Source organism: Gymnogyps californianus, chromosome 21, assembly GCF_018139145.2.
Source record: "Gymnogyps californianus isolate 813 chromosome 21, ASM1813914v2, whole genome shotgun sequence".
Classification (NCBI taxonomy): domain Eukaryota; kingdom Metazoa; phylum Chordata; class Aves; order Accipitriformes; family Cathartidae; genus Gymnogyps; species Gymnogyps californianus.
In genome coordinates this window covers 2,629,853-2,645,557 of record NC_059491.1, presented here as the reverse complement: position 1 = coordinate 2,645,557, position 15,705 = coordinate 2,629,853, and the positions used below count along the sequence as shown (strand labels likewise).

General features: G+C 43.6%; 2 protein-coding genes across 4 annotated transcripts in view; one reads left to right on the top strand and one right to left on the bottom strand.

Annotated features, from left to right (window-relative positions):
* The window catches only part of SLC35E2B (solute carrier family 35 member E2B), a 17,170-nt gene extending 15,396 nt beyond the window's left edge, over positions 1 to 1,774 (bottom strand). Inside the window, exon 1 of one of the 2 annotated variants that reach the window (XM_050909354.1) lies at positions 1,717 to 1,774. The gene's annotated coding sequence lies outside the window, so the exon portion shown is untranslated. Of the gene's footprint in view, positions 1 to 976; positions 1,126 to 1,716 lie in introns of those variants that run through there. The other variant, XM_050909353.1, reaches the window with a different exon arrangement.
* On the top strand, positions 1,740 to 15,705 carry LOC127024716 (uncharacterized). 2 transcript variants are annotated; one of them, XM_050909358.1, is made up of 9 exons: positions 1,740 to 1,762; positions 2,078 to 2,150; positions 3,204 to 3,357; positions 6,321 to 6,466; positions 7,917 to 8,093; positions 8,900 to 9,013; positions 12,074 to 12,160; positions 14,221 to 14,368; positions 14,853 to 15,705. In XM_050909358.1, the coding sequence occupies exons 1-9, from the start codon at positions 1,743 to 1,745 to the stop codon at positions 14,882 to 14,884; spliced, it is 951 nt and encodes a 316-aa protein (XP_050765315.1). In that variant the 5' UTR covers positions 1,740 to 1,742; the 3' UTR covers positions 14,885 to 15,705. The 2 variants fall into 2 exon arrangements, with proteins under 2 accessions (XP_050765315.1, XP_050765316.1); XM_050909359.1 differs by lacking the exon at positions 7,917 to 8,093.

The following is a 15,705-nucleotide window of genomic DNA, read 5'->3' as shown; positions in this document are numbered from 1 at the left end:
TAGAGTCAGCTTTACACCTCGCACAACAAAACAAAAGCTCAAAAATATTGCAAGTGTTAGAGAAACTAAGGCTAATCTGATAGTGAAAAAACAGAAGCTTGGTGTGCATATCTCTTAATCTATTATGCAGCACAGGTCACCCAAACATTGCTTCCAACACAATGAACGCACAGAATTCAACATCCCAATGAACACTGTTTCATTAAATGACAATGAAAGCATTCAAGATGTTTATAAACACAGACAGTAAATACACTCCCAAAACTATTAACATCTCCCATACAGAGAAGAAGATGCTAAAGGATTGAAATAGCTTAGTACTGTCTTGCACTTCAGCTGTATTTCTAGTCACCCAGTCCTAAAAGCTTCCCTCCTCTAATTCAGAACCAGCTACCACGCAGGCAAATCCAGCACGTGTTTTCGCATGCCCCGCAGCATCTCGGAGCTGACCGAGCATCCCAAAAACAGGAGAAGCGGCAGGAGCGCTGCGTATTCGGAGCTGTCTTCCCCATCGAGATTCAGAGACCTTCAAGGCAGCACTACTGTACCGCGTCCTTTCTGACCCGGCTTTCCAGCTCAAGGACTTTTCGGAGAGCACCAGCGTTGCACCAAGGCACAGCAGGAGACAGAACAGACATCTCCCTCCTCAGGGCATGCCGCAGCTGAGCCAGCACCTACGCGCTAAGCGCTTTCAGACAGCGGGCTTTGCATCTTCCTCTACATGAGCGCCAGCAGAGCCCGGCCGCCGATTTTCCCTCCCGCCGGCGGCACCCCGAGAGCCGGTCAGCGCATCACGGCCAGCACCGGGGGGCTCCGGAGCACGCAGCTGCTCGCTGCCAAAGCCGAGGCGCTCCCGTGGCTCCCGGTCAAACGGAGCTTCGGCTTCCCTCGCTACGGCCCTCAGGGCGGCGGCCGCCCCCACCCCGTGGAGCGGAGCAGCCGGCCGGAGCCCCCCCCCAACCCCCGCCCCGCTCACCGGCGCCGCCGCCGCCTCGGGCAGGGGAGGCGGGACCACGCCGCGGGCCGAGCGGCCGCCGCCCGGAGTGGCTGTGGGGGCGAGATGGGCAGGACGCCTTCCCTCCGCCCCGCCGTTCGCAGGAGCCAGCTCCGCTCGGGCAGCAGCCCCCGGGCGGGCAAAGCGCCTCGCCCGCGGCGGCCCTTCTCCGGGAACGGAGGTGCCTCCGCGGAGAAGGGCCTGGGCCTGCACCCCCTTTGTCACAGCAGCCGTTTGTTTCCCTGTCACACCGCGGGAGGACAACGGGAGGCCATTTTACGAAAAAAAAAAAAAAAAGAGGAGAAAAAAAAGAAAAACAAAGGAACAGGGGGCTGGAGGGGAGGCAGCTCCGGGTAACAGCCGATTAAAACCCCACAAAGCCCCGCCAGGCGTTTGACTCGAGGCCGGGCCCTCCATCGAGCCAGGCGGGAACTACCGGGCCGCCCTCCTCTGTCGCAGCGCCTTGACACGGCCCCTCCGCCCGAGGAGCACGGCGGTCACTCGGCAGCGCGGGCAGTGCAAGGGGGGAGCCCCGAGGCGGAGGGGAAGGCGCAGGCCGCAAGCGCAGGGGGACGGGCGGCGGGAGGGACCGCCGCAGCCTCGCCACCCTCCGGCGGCGCTTTCCGCCCGGGACGGGGAAGTGACGTCCCGGCCTGTCCCGGAAGTGCGGGCGTTTGCCCGGAACCCGCGCGCGGCCGCTGCAGCCATGTAGGTACCGTTACCGGAGGGGGACGGCACCGGAGCGGCCATGGAGGGCACCGACGACAGGTAGCGGCGGGAACCCGCAGCGCTTCGCGCCATCGGCGAAGGAGGGAAGGGAGGCCGGGCGGAACCAAGCGCTGAGCGGGGGCGGCTCTCCGTGCTCCCCCGCCTCGTTACCCGGGGGAGGGGTAAGGGGGGAGGAGGGGGGCGTGGGCCGGGGAGGGGCCTGGGCCGGCCCCCCGCCCCCGCCTCTGGTTGGTACGGCCCATGCGGGAGGGGCAGGAAGGCGTCACTGCCGGCCGCGCGAGGCCTCGCTCCGCCCCCGGGGGCGGTGGCGGTGACGGTTCCCCCCCCCCCCCCCCCTTTCTCTCCCCCCTCCAGCGGCGCCGCAGCCCCCCCTCTGCCGAACCTCACCCCCCGGCACCGGCAGCTCATCCCCACGCCCTGCGGCCCCGTGAGTACACCCACCGCCCGCGCCCCGCTACCCCACCGACACCACCGCCGACCCCCCCCCCCCCCCCCCGCCAGGCGCCCCGTTCCCGGGCCGGCTGCTCCGGGAAGGGCTTTTTGGTTTCCCCGGTAAAGGCCGTGTTCTCCCGCTGCGACTCCGAAAGAAGAAGTCGGGGACGCGAGAGCTAAACCGGATTTGTGCCCGAGGTGCCCCTTTGAAACCGTGTCATCTACCGGCCGCGGGGCTGCCGGCGCCGCGCTTCGGGCAGCACCGCCATTCGAGTGCTCCGTTGTTTTCAAATAGTTGGTTTTGCTTAAATAAAACTGTGTTTTCAGATAGCGAATAGGTGATTCATCAAAAGCTCCTGCACACGCAGAAATTACGAGTGACGTTACCAGTATGTATTAAAAGCACGGTGATCCAAAGCTGCGCTGTAGCACCAGTGCCATAGCTCAGCCCTACCTCCAGGTGACTCCCCAGTTCCATGTCCTCTCGGTGAAGCTTTTCTCCTCGCTGCCAGCATCACAGGAAAGTAACGTGATTTTTGCTAGCGTGGCACAGTTTATCTGTCTCCGCAATTTAGACTGGTTGGGATGAACGGAAAAAACATCTCTCGCCCAAATCCTTTGCACGTTGCTCAGAGGAGTGAACCTTTCTTTACAATTTTCTAAAACTAAAAGTCTTGATACGGGGTACTGGGAGGAAGTTACTTGCTGAACATCGCCGTGTTTTCATAGGCGTATCTGTGGGCATTGGCAATCTCGATTTCAGGAGATGAAATTACAACGCTGTGGCCCTTGAGAGGCGCTGAGAAAAGCAGAGGGCAGTCTGTAGGTATAAATCAGAAAAATCTAGGCGGGGATTAATCATGAAATAAAGTTAGACTTCTCCCTCAGCAGTTTTGGAGTTTCAATTCAATTGTAGAGAGTTTCTCTTCCTTTTTCCAAGGAAAACCTTGCACTTGTGTCATTTAGCCGGCTTGCTTTAATGCGTTTCTTAGGAACAGCAAACAGTTTATACTGCATTACGTGTTTAAAAAATTTTCTTCCTTTACAGATAAAACCTTGTTCAGAGCTATCATTTCCTGTGAAGATCTACTTCTGTGTCACTATTTTATCTCTACTAAGTGTAATAGGGCTAACCATAGAGACACTCGTTCGACAAACTGAGGAAGATTTCACCATTTCTCTTATTCAGTTAGTTGGAGTTGGTAAGAAACATACTGTTTGTATCTTAAAACAAATACGTTTTTTCCCAAGGTAGTAATTAAGCAGCAATTGAAGTTTCTTATTTAACTCCATTGGCCTGATATATTACACATAGAACCTTCTGCTAGTTTAGCACTAAACAAGCTAGATGCTTTTGCCATTGTTGCTTTTCCCAGTAGTATTTTAGGGAAAGGATCAGTAACAGATATGGTGTCATCCAAAATATATTCATGTGTGAACAGCATGAAAAAATATTCAGGTTTTAGGAAGTTTTGCTATAATTGGCTTTCCTACTGGTGTTTCATTAGGCAGATGTGGCAATGATTTTGCTTTCAGACAGCTGTCACCTTATGTAAGATATCCTGAATGTTCAGCTATGCCAGAAAGAGCTTACCATTTCGCATTTTAAGGTCTGTGCCGTAATATGCTGGGTAATTCAGAGGTGTCCACACTCCAAGGCTTGTCATAGAATGTACATCTCCTGACGTGAGCCGTGCTTATACCTGAGTTGTAGTTGGTTTCAAGGCACCTTCTTACATTGCAAGAAACCAAACGTACACAGTTTGATCTGAAACAAGAAAATGTTGTCATCTCTCTGTGTTAAGTTCCTGCAAGGATGTTGCTTCATCTGAAGTATTTTAATAAAAGAAAATAAGGACCTCATTTTTTTTAAAGCTCTCTTTTTTTTGTCTAATAATTTGTGTCCTACTGGAAGCAAAATCCAAACTTCCTTGGATATTTCCAATTAGAGCTTCAATAGAAACTTCTGTTCATATTCCTGGGTCCATTTGTATTAAATAGAAATGAAACTTAACATGAAAATAAATACAACTATAAGTATTTTAGGAAAATACAGCTATAAGTATTTTAGGAAGTCTTCTTCAGTGGCTTTAGCAGGTCTTGGCTGTTGGCTCGCTGGCCAAAACAGCGTAGAAAAGAATAGACTCTCTGTGGGTGTAACACTTGTACGAGAAGGACACGCTAATCGTAAGCAGTCATTGCTTTCCAGCTTTCATGCTTTCACTCAGAGGGAACAAAGACAATAGACTTGTTCCAGATTTTATAATTAGACACATACAAACAATACTTTTATTCCAAAACTCGGGTTTGATTAGCAGCTTTTCACATAGGACTCAGCATACCAACAAAAATTGCAATGTCAGAACCGACCATTGGTGCCTCCAGTCTGTCACACTGTTTTTGATAGCAACCACTGTTTTATGCTTCAGAGAAAAATGAAGAACCTTCATAATAAACCAAGTGAATCACATGATGTTATAAACAGGGAAGTTGAAAGCATGCTTGCTAATCTGTTTTTTCCCCTCCTACCTTCTGTTGATACTAATTAGTATTCTATGCTGCAACACACACACAGGAAGAAGTGCATGCCTCTCACAAACCTCTGGTTTAAATCAGGAAAAATAGTGTATTTTTAACACATTACTTCAGATTTCAAAGTTATAATGTAAACAAAAGTTGTTGTTTCAACATATTAGTCAGTAAAGATAACATGATTCAAGGAACATGTTGAAACTACGATTGGCTTACCTTGAGATTTTAAGATGTGTAACCTAACCTCCACAAACATGCCAAAACCATGTTTTCTATAGGGTAGACAAAGACTGACATAACTGATAATAGTTCTTTAAAGAAAAACAGATGCCCTGGCTGTAACAATCTCTTGGATTTACCACTAGAGATATTTACTTTAAAGAGGGTTTGGGATTTAATTTGTTGAAAAATGTTCACTTACCAAAAACAAGGGGATGTCCTTTATTTCAGAAATGTGCGTGTGCTATCTCTGCAAAAATCTTAATGCTCAGAAAAAAGTTTGTTTTCAAATTATTTGTACAGACTTCTGATTTAGCAGCTGAATTTGCAAAACAAGAAAATACTGTCTTAAATCTTTCAGGTCTTCCTGAGGTCATAAGCATGCAAGTTTGTAATTTGCCAATCATTTTCAGTTTTCTCAATCACTTAATAAAAGTGAAAAAGGAAGTTCCTTCACTAGGTTTGTTTAGAGAGACTGCAGTTATTATGTTACTTTGAAAACTTCTATGACACTTTGTCCCCATGTCCCAACCTAGCAAAACTGGATTATTTGATGTGCGGAATCCAGGAAGTAGCCCTCTGGAAAAAGAAATCTATTGTTACTTTGTGTATGGTAAGAATTAACTAGTGTTTGCAGCAGCATCCTATATAAGAACAAAGCACTGATTCCTGTTTTTATGAAAGGAAAGCCTTTTCCTTATTTAAGCTTTGTCAAAACAGTGTAGAGTTCAACAGTGACAGCTAACTGTGGTGTTAAGAGTGGTGGGTTTTGATGTATTTTATAAAAACATAACTCAGAACTTTCCCGAACCAGTTCTTTTCTGGACTACAGTTTGCAGGGTGGGGTGTTTCAAAATTTCCACAACAAAAATAAACTGTTAGGAATCCAGTCTGTCTAAGTTCAATTCAACACACAAGCCATTTGTAGTGGTGAGAACCACACAAACAATACTGTAGAGGTATGTGTATGAGTAGTAAATTGCTTGTTAGTCACTTGAATTACTCTCACTGGGAAGATTATGTAATATCAGTTCTTTAACAAAAATGGTGTTGCATCATTTAATTCAAATATACTATTCAACATAATGTTCAATATAGTATTAACAGAAAAACATACTACAGCTGCCAATTAATTTGGATAGCTAATAAGTTGCCATTTTCAAAGTGTTACTTCACAAGTCATTTAAAAATCTAACAAATTACTTCATTTCTTGTATGCTAAACACAGGGGAGAGTACTCATTTTAAGTATCCGATTCAGGCCGCTTGGTAAGAATCAAGATATGCTCTTGACTGAGGAGCCTAAGTTATACGGTCTTGATACTTCCATTTTGTCACCTGGATCAAGCACATTGAAAAACGGCGCCATGTGCAATCTGTTCACCTGGTAACTGACCTTTCCTTCTCCTTCCCAGTGTTCTGTGTATACTATGTGACTAGAGGAATCCTGCAGGAGAATCGCCAGGAGCTCATCGTCTTTGTTCTTTCCATCTTGCTAGTGATGTTTCGTTCCATTGTCAACTTCACAGTTCTCTCTGCTGAGCAAAAGCCGAAACTCCTGGTTAGTCTCCTGGTTTTAATTAAGTTTGCTTTTCTCCATATCTTGGATTTAAAAATCTTAGAAAGGCAAGACATCTGCGATAAGGGCACTGATAACAGAGAAAAATCAGGCTGAATTATTCCTACCGTTGAATAACAAAATGTGCACCTGCACAATTGCAAATCTGTTTCTCTGAGCTATTCTATGGCTTTCTATGGCAGTACCTGAAAGTAACATAGTATCAAAGAATTTACTTACACAGGATTACTGCAGAAGATATCCTTCACCTACTCTGCTTCAGATTTCCATCTATAAAATGACTAGCCTAAAGTCACGTAAATCTAACCTACGAACAGAACTGGAATCTCAAGTCTATATGCAAGGACACAGCCATTAGCCCCACTGCTCCAGAAATACAGCCATGTGTTTTTATGAGAGTTATGCTAACCTGCTGCAAGGAAACAAAAAGATACAATGTGCTAGGGGAAGTACTGCCATTCCAGATTATCTTGTTTGCATTTTGTAACAATAAAATTTAATACAAGGATTGTATTCTATGCATTACTAAGATTAAACTTCCGCTTGCCGTGCTTCTCAGAAGTCCTTCCCTTTTGTGGTCACACATTCATCACAAATGTGAGAAGCAGGTTCCTTGCTGTGAAGTCATCCAAATATTAGTCTTTGATAGAAGAGATGGCAACCAAGCTAGGAAGATGCAGCAAAGCAGGATTTGCCTATTCAATTTACATATCAATTGTACATTTAGTTAAATGTACTTATCTACAGCAAACTGGGTTGTTAGGGTCAGTAAGGAACTGGCATCAGAGAGATGCAAATTACTTTAAGGTGTGCATCCCAGTCATCAGTTTATATATTAAACAAGAACCCCAAAGTAAAGCCTGGTGTAGAAGATGTACTATTAAGGACTTTTTTTTACTACCATAAAAGTAACTTGGATTACTGTAACTCCTGCGTCCTGAGCAAAATTTCTGAGCCAGAATAAGGCATACTAGTATAAATATTCTCATATCAATGTAATTATGAAGGATGTTTTGCCACTTCAGCCATCTTTAAAGCAGCAGACATTTAGTGTGAATGCCAGCAAAGTAGTGGATACAACCCAGATAAAACCAATGTTTTCCGAAATTGAGTAAGTACAGCATTCAGAATAACATGTTTCTCTTAACAGTTGTAAAACTACTACATTGAGGGTAACGTAAACCAAAATAGCCAATGTGAGTTTACAGTTATTACCAAGTGGTTGTAACAAATGGCAAAAATCATGGCCTGATCTTTGCCACAACAGTGTGGCAAACTGTGGTCTTTAATTGTTGTCTATTAAAATGCTATTAATAGGCAGCCTGGTTCTCCTTACTCCTTTATTCTTTTATTTCCAGTTAGAAGATTTAAGGTTAAAGACTGTCCCTGTTTTGGCATGGCCAGTCACATCCTTATTTCTCTTTCTCATCAGGCCCGCTTCATTCTGATCCTCTTGGTTGGCTCCTTTGATGTGATCTGTGCCATCATGCTCATTCAGAGTCAAAGCATGATGGCCTTTCGAGTGGGTGGTGCTCTAGAAAGCCTACAGTCACAATACTTCATGCTGAACCTCTGTTTTTCCATGTTGACCTTTGATCTTCAGGCACAGGTACAGAACTCTCTCCCCCCGGGTTCCCTTTTTTCCCCTCCTATTGAGAATATCTTAGACTAGCTGAGCTGAACTATTAACTTCCTAGAGCAATCCTGCCTGCGTCTTACCTTTTAGGTAAGATTAGGTTAATAATGGTCATCTCTTCAGGTGTTCGCTATAGGGAAGCTTAGTTAAAATCCATAAAAATGAATCAACATATATTTTATCATTGTCCTGCCCAAAAGGAGAACTGAAACTTATTTTTGGGAAGTTTGTCCGTAAAAACAATTGCATCCAGAAGCTCCAACCCAATATGGCCTCCTAAAATAAGAAAGGTTATCACTGCACAAGATCTCAGCCTACAGTCTCTCGCTTTCCAGCCATCCTAGCTGTCTCCTACATTTGAGAAAATGATACTGGGATGGGAGAGGGGAGCCTGACCTAGCAGCGCAATCAGGGTGAGATAGCAACCTGAAGTTACAGATAAGTGAAGTGAACTCAAGATCTGTTTAGAAAGAGTTTGTACTTCTGTACACTACCCTTCATTCTTACTTTACTACTGTATTACCCTGTATTGCCTTACGCTTTATCTGGAGCACATCTTACTGCCTTCCCTGTTCTTTGTTGTTGCTAATATGGCATACAGGGAAGTACATCTGCCCTTGTGTCCCATTTCATACTGTCTGTCAGTTTCTGAGGAAAAATTTTAGCCTTTAGACCTGTGCCCAACTTACTGTTGCTGGGAGTTTGTGTCAGATGTTTTTTGGTGGGCTGTATGGTCTCAAACTAATAATTTTACCAAATCTTTGCCTCTTCTCTTTCAGCTCTGCTTGTGTATTCTGCTGATAAGCCTGCATGAGATCACACTTCTACATAACATCATCTCAGCAACAGGGGTTCTTTGGGCCTGCCTGAAGGTGACCATTAGCATCATTGCAGTAAGTGTTAAGCTAACAGTGACACTAGCAAGGATAGTCAACTTCTGAGACTGCAAGTTCTCACCCTGAGCAATTATCACAGGCTGGGAACTCACAGCCATCCCATTCTATGTAATACAGCTAAGTGGAAGGGAGCCAGAAGGCATCCCAGCAGAAAACAAGAGCACCAACAATAATGAAGTCAGGTTTCTTATAAATCTGTGTCTCAACTGAGCATACAGGATGAAACAACATCACATATCATTATTCCTTTCTGAGGGACATTGTTTTATTCTCAGTCCTTGATCACCTACTTTAATCAAACCTGTAGGATCACAGTATCTTCAATATTTCTACCTCTCTGACAAGGTTAGGTGAAACTGGCAACAGTCCTCCAAATTATTATGAAGATGGATATACAGACACAGTGAGGCTGCATAGACCTTATATCCTTAGGAAACCACACCAAAAAGATGAGTGGTCCTTTATTGGGGCAGCTTCTTTAAAGGTGAGTGACAGTTCTCCAGTTAACGTAAGGATTTGTGAACTTGAAATGTATCAGTCAGACTTAGCTTCCTCCAAAATCTTGAGAGCTCTGTTCCAAGAATGATTGCCGAATCAGGGCCAAAGTACATCAGATATGCAAGTCTCTTATTACCAGGAAGGAGTTTAGGGGGTTTGTGGTTTGTTGGTTTTTTAGGCTCCTTGGGTGTTTGCTTTAGCCATTCAGACAAATTCCTGACAGCTGAAATACAGCTTTCCAAGTGTTTTGCTTGCTTTCCTTGCTAAAAATGGAGCTACCACCAAGCACTGTGCTTTTAAAATACTTTAGTAACTTCAGGTGAATAATTGCACAGAATCATCTTTCTCCTGGACTTTGGAGTGTCGTGGCCACTAACAGCTATCCAGCAGGGAAAAATGGAGACAGGACTAACTGTGAGTGTGACACAAATGCAGATAAGGATATTAAATAGCTTGGTTTCCTCCTAGGAGCTCCTTATATACCTTTGTGAGGCACTGGATCTTTGCTTTCAGTTAAATTTTATCAGGTGTGGAAAGAAGGGAGTAATCAGAACCATGTCTGTTTTCCTGCTAGGATTAGAAGTGTAAACCTTTCAGCTACTTTTTCCCCACCAAGCTGATCTGACCAGTTGCCGTTCACAGATTACGAGTTCTTTGCTTCTCCTTGATTTGCCTTTAGGCATTAGAAGAGGCACTGTTTCTTTTAAGAAAAAAAAGAGGCACTTCAGTTAGATGGTCTCACGTCTTAACATACATGATATTCCTTATGCTTTCATCAATAGCAAATGTGTTTCTTAATAGTTCAACTAGTAATAGTGAATGTCCTAGGGATAAGTACATATTCTTGCCCTTTGCTCACAACTGCCTACGGTCTACGTTAGAGCTACTTGAAAGCTACTTTTTACTCTGTCCTAGCCGAAACCAGGACACCTGCCTAGGTACATTACTGACTTCTCTACTGGAAGAAGTTAACAGCTTCTTGTCTAGCTAAGAAATAGGGAATGTAAAATTAATGAAAAATAATTTAGTGCTGTATTTCAGTAAGTGGCAGCACTGCAGGGCAACAGCAACTTAGAAAAGGTGGATACATTTCATGAGAGTCTGGTAGCTTTGCATCCAAGGTAAAAATGACTCTGTCTCAGCCTAGAGCATGTAGACAGTTTGACGAGGGGTGACAACAGGAACTCCTTTTCCTTACCCTGTTCAGAGAATTTTTTCACAATCAGCTTCTTGCAGATGATGCAGCAGTAGAGAAACATGTATCATTGTCTTGTTTGGTGCTCTCAGAAGCTGCACCTGCTATGAGGTTGTTATGTAAGAAAGGTATGGAGACATACATAATCCACCAGAAAGTATAAGCATAGTAGAAGGGAAAACTTGGAAATGCCTCATACACAGTTCATTCTGGTAACCGCAGCACCTGAAAGCACAGCTAAACCTCATGCTCCCTTATTTTTGGGTTGATGCACATGCCATTTCACAAGGGGATTATTCATTAATTTTCTTCTATTTATATACATGCTCTCCCATTTACTTTAGTGGATTTATTTTTCCTATCTCCATTATTTATTTTCTCTCTTTTCTCCTGTCAGTTACTAATTCTTTCTTTTCCCCTTCTCTTGTTTCTCAGCCTTTGTTTTCATTTCGCTTTTGGTGTTATCCTAAGAAGAGCACTATGCAGTACCACGGAAAACGGAGACAATAGTAGAGGTGGTAGAGAACAGACCAGCTCCCTTAGGGGAGGGACAGTTCCCTTACTGCTTTTGTAGAGGTTCATGTATTGACCATTGCAGAAGGATCAGTATTGGTTTTGGGGGGAATCTGTGATTGATCAGATGCATCAAATCTTATCATAGCATTGGCGCAGTCACTGCTTTCATTCCCAGTGACTCACCTGTTTTTCTTTCCTTTGCTCAGACCTGCCCTTCCAGTTCAGGACTGCTGAAAGTTGCTACCTGGTGGAAAGCAGTCCATTGTTTCTTCCTTCCCAAGCCCCAAGGTTAATTGTGAAACAAAGTTTTTCTGACAGTTAAATCCTCTTGCTTCTCCCACATTTTCGTTCTCAGTGACTTTACATCTCTGTAGTAGAAACAAAGGTGGAGAAAAAAGTCACAGAGCACTTTCAGTCTGTTAGCTATGAACACATTAATTTGTTAGAGAAAAATCTGAGCATACCCAAAGAAAAAGTACATCAGCTTAGATACAACTCAGAAGAGTCAGCTGCTTCTCCACTTAAGCTAGCTGGGAGTTGTACTGTATTAGAAGGCAGAGCTCAATAGGATGCCGAGATGGCTCAAATACACAGCTGTCAGGATGCACCCATGAAACAGCCAGTTCTGATTTCACCAACATCACTCCTGACTTAGCTTAGTGGAAAACAGAGAACGAATTTCCTGCTAAAAAAACATAGGTAGAGAAGGCAAGTGGAGAGCAAAGTTACAACAGAGAACTCAGCTAGACCAACACTTGAAATGCTATTGAAAAATCAACTATATATAGCCTTTATAGAGTATATAGCAACAAGTTATAAAGCTGTATATATCTCATCTTATTTTACAGATTTTAAAAGAACTGAAACCTCTAGTGTGGATTTTTCTAAGTCAGAATGTACCTGAAGTAGTTTATCTCATCTACCTGCTTTACACGGTAATTCATCAAACTTACTTGCTCAATAATGGGGAGCAAGGCTGGAGGCCTCCTCTTCATTACTGGATCCTTGGGCCCAAAACACTGTGCCTCCTTCCTGAGCATACCCCTTCGTTGTAGCTCCTGTTAGAATCAATGAGAGCAGCAGGCACGTCCTACCTCTTCAGGATCAACTTTTCAAGACAGGAACCATGTCAAATTGCTCTTGAACTGATTAGAGGGAGAGGCCCTGGAAGTCTCTGCAGCTGGCAAAGTGTCCAGAATGGTTAGGGAAAGATGGAACAAAATCTTCCAGTACAAGATAGCACAGCTCCTCAAAAATGCCTCCCCTGCTTCACAAGACGTCTCATGTGGTGCCAGAGCATTTGACCATCTGCAGGGCCTCCAGTCATTATATTTTAAAGAATTTCTTAGGCAGCACCCCCAGCTGTGGATCCTGATGTAGCCAAAACAACAGACAGTGCAAGCCCAAAAAACTCCAGTGTTAGGCATTTTTTTGGCACTATAATAGTGATAAAGCACTTATCACTGGGGCACCCCAGCACCTCCCACAACACATGTGTGAAAGGAGGTAAGGAAGAAGAAGGGCAAGGGCAAAGCAGATTGTTCATCACGTGAAGGGCTCAAATGCTGATAGCAGCCAGTGTTTCTCATACTTCACATAAATAGTCTTCAGATACTGATAAAAGTCCAGTGGCTGTAGTCACCCAAGTCCTTCGGGTTCTATTTATTAAAGAATGCAGTCAAATCAGGCTCTTCCAATTATTTACACGCCTGTTTGATCTGGCAAAGCACAGAAGGACCACACACTGTCTTTGGTGGCTATACTTTACTTGTATTGCAGTTAGGAAGAAAAGTACAGGTGGTGGCTTGTGACATAAGAGTAACATAACAACTTGAAAATAGCTACGTCTCCTTCCATTTTTGCATGGTAACAATGAACACACAAGAGTGACCAGCAAATGAGGGCACAGACATGCAATGTAATACTCCTCTGTGCTAGAGAAATCTGTAATACAGTCACTTCTCCAAACCAATTCTTTTTAGCATCTCTTATCTGACTACCTGAAACGCAAAAAAAAAAAAAAAAAAGTAAACTGCACTTACCATTATATTACTTCAGTTCTGAAAAAGCTGCTAGATTGACTCTATATAGCAGCTGCTTAACAACCCTCTGCAGTGTAAACAGCAAAACTGATAGAACTTAATAGACAAACAAACTAACTGCACCCAAATTGCCCAGGACATCCATAACCTGCCTTGATTTGGGATACACACCATTGGGTTTGTTAACAAATCAAAGTAGTCAAAACTGTGCTTTTTTAAATCTCATCTTGATAATCACTAGGCCTGCTGGGGCAGTGACTCCAACCTGCAGGAAGGGGGAAAAGACTACTGCTAGATCTTAGTATCTCTCCTTCAGTACTGGATTTTTGCAGAGGTCTCTCATCTTAGTATGACCATGCCTGATCGTACTTTGTTCATGGGAGCAGTGATCCTTCTTCAATGCAGCAGATAGCTGCAGGATATAAATATTGTTGCTTTTAATTAAAAGTTGCCATTTTCTCTGTGTCAGACCCCTCAAAAAAGCACAGGTTAGGCAATTACTAATGTCACAAGCACAGTAATCAGGCTAGCCATGAATGAAAATGGGATCATGAAGCTGACCCCCAGACATGCATGACAACAACACTACAATGACAGCCAGGGAACATAACTTCATTCTGTATTTTACAGTGGAAAGAAACTGAGATGTAAGATGGTCTGGTTTCTTTATCTCCAGCTTAATTGTTTTTTCAATCTGGGCACAATACTGTTTTCATATGACTTCAGTGATACACAGATCAGAAGGTATACTGCATTTAGCTAGAGTCAGTGTGCAGCCAGGGAATCATGTAATCAGGAAAGTAAGACAGTTTAAAAGTGACCAGGTTTCCCGCCCCCCCCCCCAATTACTACCTAGTGACTTCTTTCAGAAATTTAGTGGTTGATTGCATTTTATGGCTTCAGGGTTTCATGGCACTAGGTGTTGATTGTTGTATGTCTCCATTTTCCTGCAGGTGATAAGAGAGTGGGGCAAAGGGAATTCGTACACTCTGGAAGCTGCTTTTATTACCGGCTCTTGCATTTCTGTTGCAATAAAATCTGTTTTGTTTTGGGCACTGATTCATGTCTACCGCAGCTTTGGGCAGGGGCTGAGAGAAAGAAGTAAGTACTTAAAAAGGTTAACTTAACTATGAAGGTTGTAGCCTATTGTATCACTGTCACAATTAAGTAGAGAGCTTGTCAAGCCAGGAAAATAGTTAGGGATAGTCAGAATAAAAGGCAGATACTTAATGACATCAAGTACTACTGCAGCCTCAGAATTTACTGGGCTGACAAAGTTCAGAAGCTTGGATGGAACATACATGATTTCTCCCTGAAGAAAACTGACATTAGTCAAAGTTGCTTCCAACCTATGCAAGAATTGCTGCTATCCAGAAAAACAGACCTGTGTGGAAAAATCTCTGTACAAGATACGTGTAATTTTTCTTCTTTATCATGCTGTGTAACTGCCTTATAATAACTAAGGGAGACAGACTAAAGGGATCTAGAGAGCCACTAATCTTAAACTACCCAAACAGCCTTTTACATGAAGGGACATAAATGCTGCTAGGCATTGATGTTGACTGATCTCCCTTTCTTCCCACAGTGTTTTCTTCCTATGGAAGGATCGACTCCTGAGCATCCCCCTTGTGTTCTATCTGCAGCTCTTACAGAGTGAAACCATAGCCGGGGAAGTTCTGATCAAGTATTTGCATTCAGGATGTAAGATAATGGGTCAGTTTCACAGAGGTAGAAGAAGTGGCTCAGAAGGATGTCTATACATTTCTTGGTTTGTATTGTGCTAGGGAACTAGAGCAGTGCAGCTAGTAACTTAGTTTAAAAAGCAAAGTGTGCTCGGGAAATTAACAGTAATCTTCTCAATTCAGTGAGTTTTGCTGACAGGACAATGCATCTTTCACTCCTTGTTTTCCTGATGTTGCTTTGTAACCACAGGAGGTTCACAACATGCATGTGAGTAGAGAACGTTGTTAATATAAATGCTGTTTTTCTGGGTATACACAAACATAATGAAAATAATTTGCACACCCATCTTATATACCAGAGTCTAGAAGTGGATTGCCCTACCATCATTTCTCAACTCAGATCTGTTGCTGAACAGAGGTCAAGCCCCAAAGTTGTTTTGATGACAGCTGTATTCCATAATCTCCACTATGGCTGTGTGCTGGCTTAACCCCAACAGAATGGCTAGGGCTCTTGTTCCTCCTCTGACTTCAGAATATTTCAATATTTTGGGGGTTTTTTTTAATCCCGGCTACACATGAAAACTACACAATGTAATCTCATGCCTTCCTATAGTGTATCTAACCGATGTGCCATTTCATACACCACGGTGACTGTTAAACTAAGCCTTTAATATTGTAATTTAAAAGTTTGGTATTTTATTGATTGGAACCTTTAGCTACTGGCTGTCTATTTTTTAATAAAGTATAAACACAGTT

Coding starts and splice junctions, on each gene's coding strand:
- LOC127024716 (XM_050909358.1), top strand. CDS start 1,743: ATGGAGGGCACCGACGACAG. Junction 3,358..6,320: donor TATTCAGTTAGTTGGAGTTG/GTAAGAAACATA, acceptor TCTCCTTCCCAG/TGTTCTGTGTATACTATGTG. Junction 6,467..7,916: donor AGCAAAAGCCGAAACTCCTG/GTTAGTCTCCTG, acceptor CTTTCTCATCAG/GCCCGCTTCATTCTGATCCT.